The sequence below is a fragment of the Eurytemora carolleeae genome, unplaced genomic scaffold (assembly GCF_000591075.1).
Source record: "Eurytemora carolleeae unplaced genomic scaffold, Eaff_2.0 scaffold1134, whole genome shotgun sequence".
Classification (NCBI taxonomy): Eukaryota; Metazoa; Arthropoda; class Copepoda; order Calanoida; family Temoridae; genus Eurytemora; species Eurytemora carolleeae.
In genome coordinates this window covers 17,431-38,806 of record NW_019397022.1, presented here as the reverse complement: position 1 = coordinate 38,806, position 21,376 = coordinate 17,431, and the positions used below count along the sequence as shown (strand labels likewise).

General features: G+C 31.2%; 1 protein-coding gene across 1 annotated transcript in view; it reads right to left on the bottom strand.

The window, feature by feature from the left end:
- The window catches only part of LOC111711190 (extended synaptotagmin-3), a 37,083-nt gene that overhangs the window by 4,599 nt on the left and 11,108 nt on the right, over nt 1-21,376 (bottom strand). The window contains exons 9-19 of the mRNA XM_023485473.1: nt 20,593-20,698; nt 17,793-17,855; nt 16,792-16,858; nt 11,074-11,179; nt 10,168-10,221; nt 9,675-9,742; nt 9,009-9,061; nt 7,878-7,936; nt 7,475-7,583; nt 5,745-5,875; nt 4,424-4,508 (exon numbers count right to left, since the gene is read on the bottom strand). Of these exons, the coding sequence (XP_023341241.1) occupies nt 4,424-4,508; nt 5,745-5,875; nt 7,475-7,583; nt 7,878-7,936; nt 9,009-9,061; nt 9,675-9,742; nt 10,168-10,221; nt 11,074-11,179; nt 16,792-16,858; nt 17,793-17,855; nt 20,593-20,698 (901 nt within the window). The remainder of the gene's footprint in view (nt 1-4,423; nt 4,509-5,744; nt 5,876-7,474; nt 7,584-7,877; nt 7,937-9,008; nt 9,062-9,674; nt 9,743-10,167; nt 10,222-11,073; nt 11,180-16,791; nt 16,859-17,792; nt 17,856-20,592; nt 20,699-21,376) is intronic.

Sequence of the window (21,376 nt, the reverse complement as noted above, 5' to 3'; positions counted from 1 at the left end):
TAATTAGCTTGTGGAATCATTCTTTACAAAAAATGGTTTATGTTAAACAATTAAACCAGTTTCTTGCAGAGCTAATGTTAAGTTAAATAAACTCCTTTAAACTACTCTTATTGGTAAACAATAAGGAACATTTAAAATTGTTTCTCGCTTATTGAGAAAAGATTAGTAATAAATTGTGAAGGTATCAATTTTTTTCGATATTTAAATTAAGCTTTAAATGTAAATACAGAGAACGATAACATTTTTTTCTTCAAAACTTACGGCAAAAATAAAAGTATAAAATATCATAAACAATTTTTTTGGGGCGAAGCGGGTCAATGTTTATTAATTCAATCCAAAATACGCACTGTAAGTTGTAAAAATCATCTATTCATTAATACAAATATTGGCCTTCTATATCTACATATAAATTTAGCTTGTCTGTCTGTTTGTTTGTATCCAATAAACGTCAAAACGGCTGAACCGATCGGGACCCAAATTTTGTAAGGAAAGGTTTATGAATGATCAAAATTTCAAAAATTTGCCAAAAACTAAATTTGATTTTCATTAAATTTTCTTTATAAAATCCGCGAACATTTTTTGGTTTCGTTTTACAATTAATACAAAGAGAAATGTTCACAATTAAAAAAGAAGATAGGCGCGAAGCGCCCTAAAAGCCTAGTATATATTACTTTGCTTGTCTGTCTGTCCATTGCAAAACCGATTGGGCCCTGGTGAGGGACGACACATGACCCCAGAGAAGGTTTTTGGAGTCTCAGAATTTTAAATTTAACTTTTTCTGTTTTTGTTTTGAATTGTGCTATGAGAAGATGCTCAAAGATAGAGCCACAATTAAACGTTGAAATAGAAGATGGGCGCGAAGCTCTCTAAAAGCTTAGTTTAAGAAATAATTATTAATTATCTTATGATTAATAATTATTTTATCAACCTTTCAGATTCATTTATTATTAATTATGAGGTAAAAAAGACCTTATTCACCAGAGGCAAATTTTCTGAAAAGTCTGAAAGAAGAAGAAAATGTACTATCAGCACACACGGACAAGCAAAGTATAAATGTAGATTACTTTGATAACATTTTTTCTTTTAAAAATGTTAAATCTAGAAAATAAGTCTCTCTCCGCTCTTTGCTTCAACTGTCCAACAAAGTTCGAAACTAATAAAGTATTTAAATGAATTTGAGTTTTTTTCCGGCAAAATTTTTTATTATGAAATTTTTCATGATTATATTCTTAATAAAATTGATGAGCCCTTTAAATTGAGGGAAGGGGGTATATTGGATATTTTCTGGCCTGTGTTGCTTATCAATCAGAGGACAATCCTTTTGTTCAGGGAAGCGCATGAAAATGTTTATTTCTGGTACAAGGTATTATCTGACCAATAATGTGGAAGATATTTTCGTTTTTCTAGGTTTAATTCGGTCATCTATAATTATCATAGATAAAACAGTATAATGTTCCAGGTACTTTTTACAAATAGTTCCGGCCGGTCATAGATAAAAGTGTATAATGTTCCATGTACTATTTACAAATAGTTCCGGCCGGTCATAGCTAAAACAGTATAATAGTCCAGGTACTTTTTACAAATAGTTCCGGCCGGTCATAGATAAAAGTGTATAATGTTCCATGTACTATTTACAAATAGTTCCGGCCGGTCATAGCTAAAACAGTATAATAGTCCAGGTACTTTTTACAAATAGTTCCGGCCGGTCATAGATAAACAGTATAAAGTTCCATGTACTTTTTTTCAAATAGTTCCGACCGTTCATAGATAAAACAGTATAATGTTCCATGTACATTTTACTAATAGTTCCGTTCGATCATAAATAAAACAATACAATGTTCCAGGTACTTTTTACTAATAGTTCCGTCCGATCATAAATAAAACAGTACAATGTTACAGGTACTTTTTACAAATAGTTCCGGTCGGTCATAAATAAAACAGTATAATGTTCCAGGTACTTTTTACTAATAGTTCCGTCCGATCATAAATAAAACAGTACAATGTTACAGGTACTTTTTACAAATAGTTCCGGTCGGTCATAAATAAAACAGTATAATGTTCCAGGTACTTTTTACAAATCAATAGAATCATACAACTAATCAATCCCAATTTAAATCATGAGTTGATTGAAAATCTATGCCGCGCCTGCAGTGATACAGAAACTGGTAACCTTTAAGTACTTTGCAGTTTTGGATTCTGAAAACTTATTTTTCTCTTTAAAAAATCTAGAAACTACCAAGTACAAATACGAGGGTCTGTGGAGGAGAGTTTGTAATTTATTGGATAAGAACCGAAAAATTAGCAATCGATTCAAAATGTTTTTTACAATCTCTCTCTTTAAATAAATCCTTCTCATTATCATTTCAATCTTTTGTCATTTGAAAGATTACTTAATTTTTTTATCTTTTAAAGGGACAGCAGGCGTAAATTCAAGAAACCCTCAATTTTTAAACTGGTGTGTCCGATTCACAAGAGTACGTTTTAAACCTTTAACAGAATAAGGATATCAAACTTGTCATTATTTCTCTTCAGTAACGCTAGTCATTGCTGAACACTTTGTTATCAAGCTGTTTTATATTTAAGAAATATCAACATTTACTTTCTTCAACAACAAGATACAAAATAAATATTTTAGAAACCGCGTTGGACAAAGGATATTCGGCAGTTTCTAAAAATATTTATAAAGCCAGCTGAGATGAGTTCACACTCTAAGCTAGCGTACACTCCAGTTTTACTGCAATTTGAACAGTATTTTAGAGAAGAACGCATTGTGGTTCACTTGAAATTACGCGTGCAGTCCCTTTAAAACTTGAAAAGTTTTCAAATTGTGTGTTTGAGTGTTCTTGTTTCCAAATCTGAAGAATCCTCTAGAATCCGTCCTTTATATGAAAATGCTTTTTAAATATGAATGGAATGTAAAGAGAGCTGAAAGGAACTATTTGATGGATTTCTGACGATTCAATAATTGGTTTTCTTATAATTTCCGTCCGTGCCAGAACTTGGGGCCTTCCTACCAGTCAAACCAGACACAGATATATGTTCTGTACCAGACACAGATTTATACCAAACGTATATATATATTTTCATACCAGACACAGATAAATATTCATACCAGACACAGATAAATATTCATACCAGACACAGATAAATATTCATACCAAACACAGATATATATATTCATACCAAACAAAGTCATAAATTAATACCACACACAGAAATATTTTCATACCAGACACAGATATATTTATATTCATACCAGACACAGAAATATTTTCATACCAGACACAGATATATTTATATTCATGACACAGAAATATTATTAATACCAGACACAGATATATATTTATACCAGAAACAGAAATATTTTCATACCAGACACAGATATATTTATATTCATACCAGACACAGAAATATTTTCATACCAGACACAGATATATTTATATTCATACTAGACACAAATAATTATTAATACGAGCCCCAGATATATATTTATACCAGAAACAGATATATTTTCACACTAGACACAGATATATTTTCATACCAGACACAGGTATAATTTCATACCAGTTAAATTTTAATCCTGCAATATTTATCTCCTACTTAAATAATTTTTTTCTTGTAAAAAAAATAATTTTCAGGTCTGTTTTATTGTAAAATTAATTAAAACGAATCTACTAAATAAAGATAACATTCTATCAAAAAAAGTTTTAAAAGATTAGTACCTAACGCCCAGCTTGTCTTTTGTCAGTTTAAAATAAACCTCCTGTCTTCTGCATTGAAGGAAAAAAGTTGTCATTAGTGTTTCTTTAAGAGTAGGAAATTACGCGGTTGCAAATTTTTGCACTTTTTAGTAAGTCACCAGTCACCAGTCTCTAATAACTTGAAGGTTGAGAGAGGCTTATCTTCATTATAAGAAATATATTTTTCATTTTGCCCTGGAAACATTTTTAAAAAATCAATATTTTCTTTATACACATTTGTTTTTTTGTATCCAAGAAATAGGACTTCACATTAGCAGCAAAGAAAAAAAAATATAGGTCGAGATTTTTAAAAATTTGCCTCCAAAATTTTTTAAATATTTGAAAAACCACCAATACGAATAGACAAAACTCCGATATCTTAAAGTTTTAAAGAACAAATGTTTGCAAAAAAATAAAAGCTAAAATAATTACAAGAACGAAGGCGAGAAGCCCCCTGCATGTCATTTTATACTTTAAAGGGATTTAGAAGAAAAAAACACACATTTTTTCTCGAAAATTGTGCAGCTCTAGATTGAATGATTTTTGGTCAGATAGATAGATATTCTAGCGGAGAAAAATAGTAAAATCCTCTATATCACAATCCTATGATTAATGATCTCTATGGCTCTGGGATGCCGGAAATACAGCTAAACCTAGACCCGGAGCTAAAACTAGAAATAAACCTGAGTCTTCCAGGAGATTAAACCCTTGTCTTTCTCCGTGTCTAGCCAGGAACAGGATACCCTGATATTCCAGGCACAATCTTTTCTGAAAACAAACATCGAGTTATTATTAAGAAAACGCGGGGAAAAAGAGTACTGCAGTTTGTGGCTGGAAAACAACAACGTTGATAAAAAATGTCAAACAGTTTTTAATAGAGACATATTTGGGCCGGTCATTCAATTTATGAGGACTTGAGGTCAAACGTTTATTATTAACAGCTCTAATCTACGACGTTTGATCTCGAAATCCACAGTGGCAACTTTTTAATTTGATCTCTCAATTTCTGGTAAATCAATTGATTCTGTGTTTTGTAAAAGGGATATCCAATGAAGAATTGATTCAACTCTTCTGACGGCAAAAGATGCTGATCATCCCGAGAATCACAGGACAAAACTTTGGGCCTCTTATAATGTTTTCCTCTCACTCAGTTTCAGTTTCCTTGCTTAATTTTGAGTTTTTAATCGTAGGTTTAAATATGAATAGTAGGCAGTATGTACTTCAGTGACGTAGCTCAAACTCATAAGATTCTGTCCAAGGTTGAAAAGTCAAAAAGCTTTAAAAGTTAAAAAAGAACGAACAATCTTATTTTTCATCATCAACAATCCCTTTAATTCTAGTTTTCTTCCCTGTAGATAAACTAATAAACAGTGCCTTTAATTCTAGTTTTCTTCCCTGTATGTAGATAAACTGATAAACAGTCCCTTTAATTATAGTTTTCTTCACTGTAGATAAACTGATAAACAGTCCCTTTAATTCTAGTTTTCTTCCCTGTAGATAGACTGATAAACAGTACCTTTAATTCTAGTTTTCTTCTCTGTAGATAAACTGATAAACAGTCCCTTTAATTCTAGTTTTCTTCCCTGTAGATAAACTGATAAACAGTCCCTTTAATTCTAGTTTTTTTCCCTGTAGATAAACTGATAAAGAATCCCTTTAATTCTAGTTTTCTTCCCTGTAGATAAACTGATAAAAAGTCCCTTTAATTCTAGTTTTCTTCCCTGTATATAAACTGATAAACAGTCCCTTTAATTCTAATTTTCTTCCCTGTAGATAAACTGATAAACAATCCCTCTAATTCTAGTTTTCTTCGCTTCAAAAAAACTGGTGAACAGTCCCTTTAATTCTAGTTTTCTTCCCTTCAAAAAAACTGATGAACAGTCCGTTTAATTCTAGTTTCCTTCCCTGTATATAAACTGGTGAACACTCCCTTTCTGCTAAGTTTCTTCCCTGTATATAAACTGTGAAACTCCGGTATGGTTTCTTAATTAAGTTTTGTCTCACCCTGGCTCCTCCTGCAATTATTGTTCTCCTCGAATTATCCAGTAGGTTGGGACTCAGAACATGCTCCAGGAGAACTTCATTACTCCAAGTTCTTATACTCAGGGTTATATCATCATCTTGAAACCCTCTATCTAAACAATAAGTTCTCAGGGTTATATCATCCTCTTGAAACCCTCTATCTAAACAATAAGTTCTTGGGGTTATATCATCATCTTGAAACCCTCTATCTAAACAATAAGTTCTCAGGGTTATATCATCATCTTGAAACCATCTATCTAAACAATAAGTTCTCAGGGTTATATCATCATCTTGAAACCAATCTATCTAAACAATAAGTTCTCAGGGTTATATCATCTTGAAACTCTCTATCTAAACAATAATTTCTCAGGGTTATATCATCATCTTGAAACCCTTCATAAATTCATAAAGTTTAGATCTTAAAGAGATTCTATAATGGTAGATATAATTGTATATTTATAGGGCGGCATGTACTATCCATAACCTTTATTTAAGTAACTAAAGGAAAATATCATCGTTTTCCTAGTTCCTAGTTCCTAGTTCCTAGTTTCTAGTTTCTAGTTTCTAGTTTCTAGTTTCTAGTTCCTAGTTTCTAGTTTCGAGTTTCTAGTTCCTAGTTCCTAGTTCCTAGTTTCTAGTTTCTAGTTTCTAGTTCCTAGTTCCTAGTTCCTAGTTCCTAGTTCATAGTTCATAGTTCATAGTTCATAGTTTATAGTTCATAGTTCATAGTTCATATAGTTCATAGTTCATAGTTTCTAGTTCCTAGTTCCTAGTTCCTAGTTCCTAGTTCCTAGTTTCTAGTTCATAGTTCATAGTTCATAGTTCATAGTTCAAAGTTCATAGTTTCTAGTTCCTAGTTCCTAGTTCATAGTACCTAGTTCCTAGTTTCTAGTTCCTAGTTCCTAGTTCCTAGTTCGAAAATTGTTAATTTCCTTCAACGTATCTACAACAAAAATCCTCAAGTCATTTTTGTAAAGAATCCACAATAGAAAAAAACAACAAATATTTTTAAAGGTAAAAACAAGGTGATCTCATTCATCAGTGATTAAACAAAGATGTAAGGCAGTATTGAAATGGAAAGCCACTTAGAATTACGGCGACAGTTACATTAAAAACATTTTAAGCGTGGCTCTTCGTGTTGCATTTAGTTAATTAACCGTTGCATCCGATTGGATCTGATTACAATGTGATATTTCTATGAGTTTTGACCATTTTTATTACGTGTCCGCTCTGTAGACCGTACGATTTGTTGTGTTTTAACCAAACTTTCCTAGACATTCGTTCAAAAATGAATACTAAAATGTTAGAAAATTCATCTCTTTTCATTGGTAAAAAATTTATTTGTTTTATCTACATTTTTAAATCTTTAAAAAATAGAAGTTTAAAGGATTAAAGTCTGGATATTCTAGAAAATTCAATGAAAAGTATTTAAATGGAAAATATTTTCTAAAAATTTAAAATTTAGTTCCAAGCATAATCTCCAAATTTTCTACCAAAATGATAATACTTTATTTTAAGGTAAATATTTTTTTTTAAATTTAATTTTTAAACATTTTTAAACTTAAGGGAGTGTTCAGCTAGTTTAAGCACACTTGAAGTTCGGAAAAAATTCTGAATGTTCTTGAGATAATCAAAATTTACAATTGAATATTTGTAAAAGAGAAATCGTTAATATTATATTTTTTTCTTGTTTTATCTTGAATACATTTTACCTAGAGCTAGGAGACAACTCTTTGCAACCATCTTCTCTTGGTCTGGGATGAGAAACCACCCGGAGCTGATTCGTCCCAACCTTGTCTCTATATATAGCTTAACCCATTCCTACTCAGTGTAAAGAACATTCATAGGTGAGCATAGTTAGCATAGGTGATCCGGTGACAAAATAAACGTTTAAAAAAAAAATATTTTTAAAGATATTTTTCATTTATGAGCTGATAGGATACTTTTCTAAGTTTTCATTATATTTTTACGTTTTGTTCCGTGTTTCCCTTCACATTTCTAACATACAGTTTACAAAATTATAAACATTGATATCTAATTCATACTTCGTCAGAAGGTCACTTGAAATTACGCTTAAGTCCCTTTAAGTTTGTATCCTTGGTTCTCTAAATGTTCCTGAGCTGAAGGATATTGAAGAGATAAGTTACCAACAGAGAGAGAGATCACAGTTGGACCTAAACAGGAACTGAATTTAAGAAATTGGAGAGCTCGCTAAACTACCGCTGCGCCGGTTCAAATCCTAAATCACCGATTTAAATTCCCATGAATCTTTAACTTTGAATCGGTGTTTTAAAATTTGAACCAGAGGTAGGCAGTTTAGTGACCTGGCTCAAGTTAATTAAATTCGGTCCCAGTGTACATAACTATACATACGTATGTACAAGTTTACCCACAAAGGAAGAGACGACGACCTTAAATTCTTTAGATAACAGGCAGGGGCGTACACAGGAATGTGTCCAAGGGGGCCTTCATTTTTTCTTTCGAGGGGGTTGGGGCTTGGCATAGACCTTACTGATCCAGGGGGGGGGGGTGGCTGAGCCCCCATAACCCCCTGTGTGCGTTGAAATTTGGTTCTCACTGCGAAATTACCGGTATGGCTTAGGGACATCGTAGCTCATATAATTTTGCATTTACAGGGAACTATTAATATTGAAAAAGGAAAAATAAAGCCTGTACAGTCGTCTCTCAAGTGTCAGCCTTTATGGGTCACCCTGTATATCATATATCATATATAGGTAACCCTGTATATCATATATCATATATGGGTCACCCTGTATATCATATATCATATATAGGTAACCCTGTATATCATATATCATATATAGGTAACCCTGTATATCATATATCATATATAGGTAACCCTGTATATCATATATCATATATAGGTAACCCTGTATATCATATATCATATATAGGTCACCCTGTATATCATATATCATATATAGGTAACCCTGTATATCATATATCATATATAGGTCACCCTGTATATCATAAATAAAAAAGTACTGCTATCTCTCCTTTATAAGGACACTTTACAACACTTGCCTCTTTTTATATTACAGACCTGAAGAATAAATATTTTGCGAATTAAAAAAAAAAATTTCTTTCAAATTAGTAATTTTTGAATAAAAATTCATAAAAATACGATAATTTAAATGTTTTCCTAGGATATTAAAAATACGGAATAAGGGGGGGGGGGATAATATGTTATTATTCAAAAATGTTTCTCAATTTTTGGTTATAAACCTGATTTTGAAGAAATATACTGCTCTAGAGGCAAGAGAGAAAACCACGAAGCCCTAAATTCAAAATTTTGATAAATTCAATTTCTGAAATTTGATATTTTAACAGAATTTATTCGAGGGCCGGATTGGATATAGAGTACAAACTGTGCCAAAAGTTAATCTTATTTTTTACTTATTCAAATTCAATCTTATTCTTTTTATTTTTTAATGTATATCTTTAAAATATAAAGCTGTAATCTCTGTTTGTCTGTTTGTTTGTTTGTCCGATCATAACTCAGGAACCCCTGGACCTATTTGTCTCAAAGTTTGATTGCAAACTCCGGAGAACCATGGGAATATTGTTAGCTTTGTTTTGAGACTCTTAAATGAGTTATTCGATTGACTTTTATCGTGAAAAATAACTAAAATCTTAGGTTACGATCAAGTGCGAGTATACGGTGGGAGAAACTATTAGCAACCTTGAAGTATTTTTAGCCTAATGATAGAAACTTAAATGTTCTCATCCTTTTGCAATCTGATGGTGTAAACCTCTATATTTCAAACTTAGTTTATTTGATCCAACATAATAAATAATGTGAAATAAGTTCTTCCACATTGTGCTGCAACGATAAATGGATTAGAAGATCTGACTTTGTGGTAAAGCCTAAATTCAATTTTTTATTTAAACCTGATTAACAATTCTCCTCTTTCGGACCGTTTTCTCTTTTCTTGATTTACAGGAAACGTAAACGTTCTCTAAATATTACAGATATTATTGAAAATTTAAACAATTTTTAAATTTGGAATTTTCTTTCAAATTTCAAACTTTTAAAATTTAAATAATTTTATTTTAACTGATTTAAAGTTTAGAATATTGGCTTCAGGAACTGAAAATACTTGCTTCAAACTCTAATTTTCTAATCCATAGATCTTTGCGACCTGAAGTCGTGTACCTTGGATATTTCTAACTATAAATTCTGTTTGATCATATAGTCTGAAATACTCAAGTTTTACACCATTATGTTGCAAAAATATAGGGGTTAGAAGATTAAATTTTGTGGCGAATGCTCAGTTCTAGTGTAAAATCATAGTAAATCATGATAAAAACAAGAAATGAATGTCCATGCAATGTATTGTTCATTTTAAACTAAATCAAAACAGTTTTACAATTTTGTGCATACCTGACTTTTTATTATTGGAGATAAATCTACTTCAAGATCCTTGATTTCGTCATCCTTAAAGGGACTGTCGACGTAATTTAAAACGAACGGTATGCCCAATTCACAAAGGTACCATTTAAAAAATAAAGAAATCCGTGTATTACCACCTGAAATTCACGCCGAACTAGAATCCCAGTCACAGGACATGCAAAAGTGTATTCGGCGAAAATTAAGTTTTAAATGTTATTCTTTTATTTTGATATTTAAATATGTCCAATCATGGAACGAGGAGAGAGTCAATCATGGAACGAGGATAGGGCAATCATGGAACGAGGATAGGGCAATCATGGAACGAGGATAGGGTCAATCATGGAACGAGGATAGGGTCAATCATGGAACGAGGAGAGGGTCAATCATGGAACGAGGAGAGAGTCAATCATGGAACGAGGATAGGGCAATCATGGAACGTGGATAGGGTCAATCATGGAACGAGGATAGGGTCAACCATGGAACGAGGATAGGGTCAATCATGGAACGAGGAGAGAGTCAATCATGGAACGAGGATAGGGTCAATCATGGAACGAGGAAAGGGTGTGGGCGGAACGAATTTGTTGGACCATTTTCAATCCCTGACTTTTGTAGATTGGAGTGAAGTTGATAATTTTCAATGGTAGTTTCTCTAATCAAGTGACCCACGCGAAATTGCGGATTTATTCTGTAGAAACACAGAAGTAAATTGGCAGAATTTAACAATTTTCGATAGCTTCCTTAGTGTTCCGCTGATAAAGGTTTAAATGGTATAGTTTTGATTAGGGCATCTTTGCATTGATGGTCACTTGAAATTACGCTTACATGGGGGGAATTCTATAGTCTCTTCTTTTTATCATCGTTAGATTTTTATGAAAAATTCGTTTATTTAAAAAAGACCTGGCTTCCTCGATCCCAATCAATGAGCTGGATTTTGAGTTTTAACCCTGTAGGGTTACGGAGAGGAAACCAAAATGTCTCCGACCAGATAGGATTCGGTTCATCCCTACAATATACGTTTATTCATGTTAATTGATCGTTTCAGAAAACTTTTAATAAACTTCCAAGATATTAAAGTTAAGGTTTGCTTTTATTAAACTTTGTAATATTTTAGTCCATAAAATAAATTGAAAAACTATAGTTATCACTGGCACATGTTTCTGTTTAGAACAAACTATTTCTAAAAGCAATTGTTTTTCTGGCAAATGTAGGCAGATAGCTAAATATATTATAGTTTCTGGCAAATATAGGCAGATAGCTAAATATATTATAGTTCTGGCAAATATAGGCAGATAGCTAAATATATTATAGTTCTGGCAAATATAGGCAGATAGCTAAATATATTATAGTTCTGGCAAATATAGGCAGATAGCTAAATATATTATAGTTCTGGCAAATATAGGCAGATAGCTAAATATATTATAGTTCTGGCAAATATAGGCAGATAGCTAAATATATTATAGTTCTGGCAAATATAGGCAGATAGCTAAATATATTATAGTTCTGGCAAATATAGGCAGATAGCTAAATATATTATAGTTCTGGCAAATATAGGCCGATAGCTAAATATATTATATTTCTGAATGTTAAGTTTTTCACTAATATTCGTGGACATTGGTCAACACGGCTTAGTTTTATTTGCCATAATATTTTTGCCATAATTACACTTGACATAATACTTTTGCCATAAGTTACGCTTGAAATAAGTCACACTTGCCATAAGTTACACTTGCCATAATGGTTACACTTGCCATAATTACACAGGAAATGTCTAAAATCAGTCTGAACTAAAAATTGGAAATAGTACCGTGTACTTGTATTTGTCCAAGATGGGCTTAAACCTTTTCTTTCCAAGGGGGGGGGGGAGCACCCGTTTGGACCTGGAAACCCCCTGGAAACCATTTATGATTCATGACTTCACAAAGGTGATTGTAGGCTGTGAATTGTATCTTCTGTTTTTTAGAAAATATACAAGCATGTACAGGTTTAAAATATACAAGCATGTACAGGTTTAAATTATACCAGCGTGTACAGGTTTAAAATGTACAAGCATGTACAGGTTTAAAATGTAAAAGCATGTACAGGTTAAAAATATACAAGCATGTAAAGGTTTAAAATTTGTACAGGCTGTACAGGTTTAAAATATACAAGCATGTACAGGTTTAAAATGTACAAACGTGTACAGGTTTAAAATCTACAAGCATGTACAAGTTTAAAATGTACAAGCATGTACAGGTTTAAAATGTAAAAGCATGTAAAGGTTTAAAATGTAAAAGCATGTACAGGTTAAAAATATACAAGCATGTAAAGGTTTAAAATTTGTACAGGCATGTACAGGTTTAAAATATACAAGCATGTACAGGTTTAAAATGTACAAGCATGTACAGATTTAAAATGTACAAGCATGTACAGGTTTAAAATGTACAAGCATGTGCATGGTAGGTGCACTTTTCTATAGAACTGAGTTTAATATCTTTAATCCTGAGCAATAAAAATAGGAAAACTCATAAAACCTTCCTCTAATTATACAACTAAAACAAGTTTTCTTAGAACAGATGAAGGAAGTTTGGAGTTTGGAGGGGGGTGTTTTTAGTTGAGATTTGATCAAGATCATGTTAAAAATTATCACATTCAGCAAAATACTTTAGTTAAAAAAGAAAATGTAAAAGTTTTTTGATCACATATACCACAATATTAAATTAGAATAGAAACAAAATTATTTTTTTATATCAGAAAAAAAAATAAAATCAATTCTAGAATCTCAAAGGTATGAATAAGAACTAAGAAGTAAGAACTCATCAATCGAACATTAATATATAAAGTTTGTGATCGTGATTTTATACTCTGACATCATCTTACAAAATGAATATATTCATTTTAAAGTTTGCTTTGATGAAGCTACTAAACATGTTTGCAGAATAAATTAAAAAATTAAACATTAATTTAGTTAGAATTGCATATTTTGGTTTAAACAAACTCATGAAATACTCAGATGGAAAAATTAAGAATATTAATATTAAAAATGAAAAAATACCTTTTCAAAATTTTTTAACTTTTTTGAATTACTAAAATGAATATGCACTAATTCACTTAACAGGATATTGTGCAAAAAAGTTTGCAAAACTTCGTTGCAAAACAGATATCTTTGAAAGATATGTATAACATTTCAAAATCATGTTTTGAAGAGTTGCAGTTGTATTAAATGCCCTAATCCATACTTTTAGATCAGTACCAATCCAGGTACAACTCAATCTAGAACTCGAATACCAAAGTCAATTCAATCCAGATACAACTCAGTCTGTATTCTCTGGTATCTGTCTTACAAGATACAACTCAACTCTCACACCGTAATCAACGTGGAGTACTATTCCAACTAACGTTTATTTTGAATTATATGATACAGGTTAAGTTTATTGAAGGTAGTTACAAGATTTGCGAAGTTATTTAAAAACGTAATTAAGCTAAATCTTGATACAGCTTTTACGTAGTTATCTACAGCGTAGTTAAAGGGAGTGTTCGCGAAAAATGAAAGAGGGTATAGGCTTAATGCGATAAAAAAGCGCTTTTGATCGCTACTAATCTTACTTCTATCTGTTGCGTCTATAAGGAGAAAATTGTTAAAGACGTCTCATACCGAATAACTTGGCGCCCATACAAATTCAGAAAATTGCAACATACGACTTAGACCGTAAAAAATCAATTTAATTTCAAACAAATTATTGAGATATTACAACCTATAGTCATCGATTATCTTTCGCCACATTTGCATATAGTTTATATTTTATAATATTTTTTAATTAATTTGTTTTGAATTTGATTATTTCTCTTGCGGCTTACGCAACTTTCTAAGAATGCCGCGGACCACTCACATTTTTCGAAATCAGTTAAAACGTTTTCTGAAAAAATAAAATATTATTAAATATAAATTATATACAAATGTGGCGAAATATAATCGATGACTATAGGTTGTACTATCTGAATGATTTGTTTGAAATTAAATGTTTTTTTTTACGGTCTAAGTCGTATGTTGCAATTTTCTGAATTTGTATGGGCGCTAAGTTATTCGGTATTAGACGTTTTTAATAAGTTTCTCCTTATAGACGCAACAGATAGAAGTAAGATTAGTAGCGATCAAAAGCGCTTTTTTATCGCGTTAAGCCTATACCTCCTTTCATTTTTCGCGAACACTCCCTTTAAGGTAATCATATTACAAGTCTTACGCAGTTATTTACGAACGTTGATATTTACCTGAACTACGTTGTACATTATACAGCTATAGGGTTACATGATATTCATTTCACAACACCTTGGTTTTTATTTTCAACATACTTTTATAGCCCTATCATATAAAAACATAATCATTTCTTCCTTTGCTTTAGAGTAACATGGGAATCTCCTTATACATTGTTTGTGTTAGAACATGCACTTCTTGGTGTACTTTTTGCATTTTGTCTTTTTTTTGACGAAGGCTTTACAAGAACAATTATTTTAAAAATATAAGTGAGTTTATGAAGGTAGATAGTATGCCTCATAATTTAAACCATTTGTATGGGAAATTTTAGGAAAATTCAGAAAGGAACTGAGTTCTTGCAACAAACACTGATTTCCTAATACCTTATCTTTGCAACCCGACTTCGGAGATCTTTGATATTTCAAAATATAAATTCTGTTAGATCAAATAATCTGAGTTTGAATTATCAAAGAGTTAAGCGCACCAGGTTTCAAAGATAAAAGGATTAAAAAATTAAGTTTGTAACAAAAACGCGGTTTCTTTGACATTAGGCGAGGCCAACACTAATTGAGTTATATTCAATCCAACTTTCTGGTAAAACATTTTTTCCATGTTTTAGAAATGAACATAAAAATATATTTTATTTTATTTTTTATTCATTGCTTATAAACGTTGTACTCCGGGAATGACTCGCATTTTTATTTTTCAAGAAACCATTAGGTTTAAAGTTTTGGATAAATTATAAAAAGTTTAGAAATTGTTTTGTTTTTTTTCATGAGAAATGTTTCTTTTCTATTAGTTTTTGCTGGTAGGGGGCTGCACTATAGGGATTTATTTGCAGCTATATTGAAAACATATATTTGCAGATATATTGAAAATATATATTTGCAGTTATATTGAAAATATATATTTGCAGATATATTGAAAATATATATTGGCAGCTATATTGAAAATATGTATTTGCAGCTATATTGAAAATATATATTTGCAGCTATATTGAAAATATATATTTGCAGCTTTATTGAAAATATATATTTGCAGCTATATTGAAAATATATATATTTGCAGCTATATTGAACATATATATCTGCAGCTATATTAAAAATATATATTTGTTTACACTATTCTAACATTGTGTGTTTATCCTATCTAAATTACAAAAGGCAGTTCGATCTTTCGAACGCTCTAATATGAAATGAACATGCGGTGTTCACTAAGTACTCCCTCTCCCTGGCATAACCCTTCATAACATTGCTTTTGCAAAAACTTGAAAGGCTTTACTAAAGACACAATAAAATTGCATACAACCAAATAATTTATCTTTTTGATACGCATAGTGAAAAAACTTTTCAATGAGAACAAACTGTTTTTTAAGCTCTTGCTCAATGTTTCTCTTCATAATTTCTTTTTGTGATTACATTTCTTATTTTTGGATTGTTAATAAAGAGTTGACAGCTTAATATTGATAAAACACTCTGAACAATTTTCCTTTCAAAGTTCCAACAAAGCCTTTTCAGTATTTTTTTCAGTAATATTAAAGAAAAATTAAAAGATGTAAAGAACTTTCAAAGAACTGATTACTTGCCATAAAATTAAATTTTGTAATCCCTATTTCTTTCCAACCTTACGGTGTAAACCTTTACAATATTTAAAGTTTAACTAATTTATAGGTTTTATAGTTTAAAATCACATCAGGTTGCAACGATTTAAGGATTAGAAAATTAGAGTGTGAAGAAAGTAATCAGTTCCTTTGTACGTAGACTGTATGCTTGATGTTTAGTATTTGAAATTTAATGAAATCAAAAGATTTTTATTAAAGTTTTAAATTTGACGAATTGTTATTTAAAATCTTAACATTTAACAATGAATTTAATTTAATTAACTTCTGTAACTTTACAGCATATATTCATGTATATATTAAAAGTTTAGATATATCTAGGGAACTAACTTTATATTTGTAATTAATAAACTTTACTCCTGGGACCGAGCGGTTTAAGTAGGGCTGGGACCAAGGGTTCGGCAAATTTTTTGAAACTTTCGAAAAATTCCGATAATGGAAGAAAAAGATTTATTAGTTTACGGACATTTTTTCATATGAAATCTATATGAAAAGAGATGATATCATAATAATTAGGTTAACGTCTTATAATAATTTTTAAATTATACTATATCAATATTTTAGTAACGCTCATATATTAATGAAGAAACATGTTTGGAATAAATACTCATCAATTTTGTTTACTAGAAAAAAAATTTCAAAAAAGAAGTTATTTAGGGTTTAGGGATTTAAATATGTGATTTACATTGCCGCTGATTCCCATCTCAGTGCTTTAAGTCGGATTAGGATATTAACTTTACAACTATTTTACTCACACAATAAATCTTACTTGAGGATTCTAGTTTTTTTTAGGTCAGATCCAATAGATACAGTACAGTACGGGTCTACTCTAGAACCTGAACATGAACTGTAAAGTGTACAGTATACAGTACGGGTCTACTCTAGAACCTGAACATGAACTGTACAGTATACAGTTTACAGTCCGGGTCTACTCTAGAACCTGATCATGAACTGTACAGTGCACAGTATACAGTTTACAGTCCGGGTCTACTCTAGAACCTGATTATGAACTGTACAGTGCACAGTATACAGTGTACAGTACGGGTCTACTCTAGAACCTGAACATGAACTGTAGAGTGTACAGTATACAGTGTACAGTACGGGTCTACTCTAGAACCTGAACATGAACTGTACAGTGTACAGTATACAGTGTACAGTACGGGTCTACTCTAGAAACTGAACATGAACTGTACAGTGTACAGTATACAGTTTACAGTACGGGTCTACTCTAGAACCTGAACATGAACTGTACAGTGTACAGTATACAGTGTACAGTACGGGTCTACTCTAGAACCTGAACATGCACTGTACAGTGTACAGTACGGGTCTACTCTAGAACCTGAACATGAACTGTACAGTTTACAGTATACAGTACGGATCAACTCTAGAACCTGAACATGAACTGTACAGTGTACAGTTTACAGTTTACAGTACGGGTCTACTCTAGAACATGAACATGAAATGTACAGTTTACAGTATATAGTACGGGTCTACTTAAGAAACTTTAGATGTACAGTGTACATTATACAGTAAAAGTGTACTTTAAAACCTGAACATGAACTGTACAGTATACAGTACAGGTCTACTCTAGAACCTGAAAATAAAAAGTACAGTGTACAGTGTACAGAAAGCGACAATAATTCTACTGGGTGCTGGATTTCTTAGAATAGATAATTAAGAAAGATATGTAACTTAATATATTTCACTCAATTATACATGTTAACAAGATACAAATCCCTAAATCTATAATTCTATATGAAAGTAGTTTACCTAAAAATCCAAGATCTTTGTAAGGCAGATTTAATCCTCTTATTTGATCAACTCTTACAACACCTAAAATAAACAGTAGTTTGATTCCAGAGCATCAGTTCAGATTTTGTTTTTTTCAACATTCAAATTATCATTTTATAAAAAACCTTGCATCAAATGTTTATGGCAACTTTTATTTAGGTCTGAAGTTTTGCTACGTTGTTATAGTTGTTTTCCGACTTAATACAGTGTTAGGAGATTATATCAGTACAAGAAAGACGACATTTTTATTTAAGTTTTGACCGTTAACAAGCTTTTTTCGAGTTAGCAAAAATAACAAAAGTTTAAGATGTGGAGATTAGGAAATTATAGTATTGGTTTTTATTTTAAGAAACCCATGTTTATGACATAAACGAAAAGGTTTTCTGATCATTCTGGGCACCAAGAACATCTTTGAGCGATTAGATTGGTTTAGTTTAGCTGTGTCCCTAATTCTAAGATATCTAAGGTATCTTGTTTGTTTTAATATACAGGGTGTCCCACATCATGGATGGTGTTGAAGATTTAAATTGCGATTTCCGGTAGTTTTCAGAAAATCTAAAAAGAACGAATCATTTATAAAAAATGTATATTGCTAATATGAAGATGATGTGCATATTTTGGCGCCATAAGCTTGGAGATAATATAATATAATATGTGATTCTCTATAGGTAGACAAGGAGAACACTCCATGTAATTCTTGGAACTATTTAGGTGAACACAAAGACTTTGCTAATTAAAGATAGCGCATCAGAAAATCTACGCAAATTTGACGCATTTTCATGGGTACTGAAAGATTGTAACAAAGGTCTTCTTCTCCAGAAATGCTGACGTTTCATAATGGCGTCTTTTGTAATTGTAAGGAATTAAATAGTTATTTAAAAACAAACAAGGAAACAACTTTAGTTTTTCTATCTAGTCCATACAAGTGACTAGTGGAAAGACAATGAACATAATTTACAGAATTCATCACTTTTTAAGTTGAAATAACGACAATATCTTCCTCATTGTTACCCATATAAATGTTTAAATGGTACAGTTGTCTATCAGTCCTTAAGAACATTTACTTTTGGTTTGAAGTATATTAAGTGTTTATAAGAAGAAAATTAATGTCACGTATCTTTTATGCATGTAACCTTGTACTTTTCAACAGTAATCAATTATTTCATTACTTTTTCATTCAAGATTGAATTCTCTCTCTACCTGATTTAAATGAATGATTGAAAAATATAACTTCATAATATTTATTTAAAAATGTAATAGTTTTTACAAAATTGGGATATTTCTCTGTAAGGAATTCCTATGATCCAATAAAAGAGCCTTCGTCCAAACTTTTTTCTTTTTGGATCTGCTGGCATTGTAAACGCAGACTCTCCTATTCTTGGTTGGCTTGGCAGTTGGGTATTCTTTAATGATGGATATTTTGAAACATAATTCCCATAAATTAATTGAAGAGTAAGATTAATACATTAATTTATGCGATATCATTTCTTTGCCTAAGATTAAACAGAAGACGACATTTACAAAAAAATTATTTACCCTTTATAATATTTGAAATTTCTGGTCCCCTCTCTTCTTCATCGCCTAAAATTCCATTCTATAGAACCTCAGGAAAAATATTTGACGACATCTGAAAATTTTCACTAACAATTATTGGCTATTTTTAATACAAAAGAGATGCGTAACTTTATCACAAATTCAGCTATAATTCACCAGACGATCCTCATATCCAACAAATGATTAAATAAATTTTAAAATACAAATAAAAATCGTTAATTTTAGTTATTTTTTAGCACAAAACATTCACAATTATGTTAAATAACTAAGGTTTTAATGTCGATCGTTTGACTCTCAAACAACCAAAATAACCAATGACGTCAAAATACAGCTGTACAAGCGTACACAATAGTCGGATAAATTTCCAACGCCTCGTCTTTTTAATTAGCAAAGTCTTTGGGTGAACACTCCCTTTAATTCTTGGAACTATTTAGGTAAACACTCCAAGTAATTCTTGGAACTAATTAGGTGAACACTCCCAATAATTCTTGGAACTATTTAGATGAACACTCCCTTTAATTTTTGAAACCATTTAGGTGAACACTCCCTTTAATTCTTGGAACCATTTAGGTGAAAAATCTTTTTAATTCTTGTAACTATATAGGTGAACACTCCCTTTAATTCTTGAAACTAATTAGGTGAACACTCCCTTTAATTCTTGGAACTAATTAGGTGAACAATACCTTCAATTCTTGGAACTAATTAGGTAAACACTCCCTTTAATTCTTGGAGCTAATAGAATGAATAAGTCTACCTCTACTGCGGTAGTTTTGTTTGTTAATCATCAAGAAACCTTTATTTATCTCCAGACAGCTCTCTGATCTGCAGGTTTACCCAAAAAACATGAGAATGAATGACGACCTCAAACTCTTTAGATAGGACGATCTGAAGGTTGAACTTGATTTTAATAAAACAATTAAAGGAATTGAGTATTTGAAACAAACTCAGATTTTCTAATCCCTATATCTTTGCAATGAAATGTCGTTGACCTTTAATATTTAAAACTATGAATTCTGTTAGATCAAATATTCTAAGCTTGAAATATCAAAGGTTTAAACCATCCTGTTGCAAAGAAATAAGGATTAGAAAATTGGAGTTTGTAGAAAATACTTAACTTCTTGACGATAAGTAAAGAGAATAATAGAGCTTAAAGGAAACATGAATGTAAGTATATACAGCCGTCTCTGCAAGTCTCATCCTTTGTGGATAACCCTGGGGCTCTAACCTGCAGGTATTGGATTCGGATACAAAGAATTATCCGTCCTGTCCCGGATATTGATGGTGAGAAGGTTTGGAGAAACTAGATTGGTCTCCAGGATATCGTCTAAACCCTGAATATATATGTACTCGGATAATAAATGAATATACAATGCTCAGGGTACAATAATATATCAGAGATAAATATGTTTATTGTGCAAGCTATATTAGAATAAACTCAAGTTTTCCTGACAAACAAATTCAACATTTAATTGGTTAAAACTGAAAGTGAAGACTCGCTGACCACATCCTCAACTAAGCTTTCGGTGAGTTCTGCAGTAAATTGCAGTACACTGATCGAGGATATATAAATCAAGTCATCTGAATCAGTGTGCAATATACCATGCGAAAATAACCAATTAAATTCAATGAAGTAAATTAAAAACATCAACGGACATTTTTTGATCATTAATGTTTGTGCTTTTTGAGAGAAAAATATTAATATTCGTGCAAAAAGAAATTAACTTTAAATCAGAACACATTTAGACGGATTTCATTCCTTTACTCATAGAAAAAGAATCTTGATCTGAAAATACGAGAAAAAATTCGTATAAACTCAAGGATCTTTTATCTACAAGTATTCTTAAAAAGGAACAATAATAAAATTAAATTTGTAAATGGAAAAGGCCCATTAAATATAATAAATGGAAAAATGTTTTTGAAAAGCTAGATCGAAGTTTTGATGATATTAATATATTTATATATTATATATTGAAGGATATTTTTACATTTTCATATCATAAATCTTATTA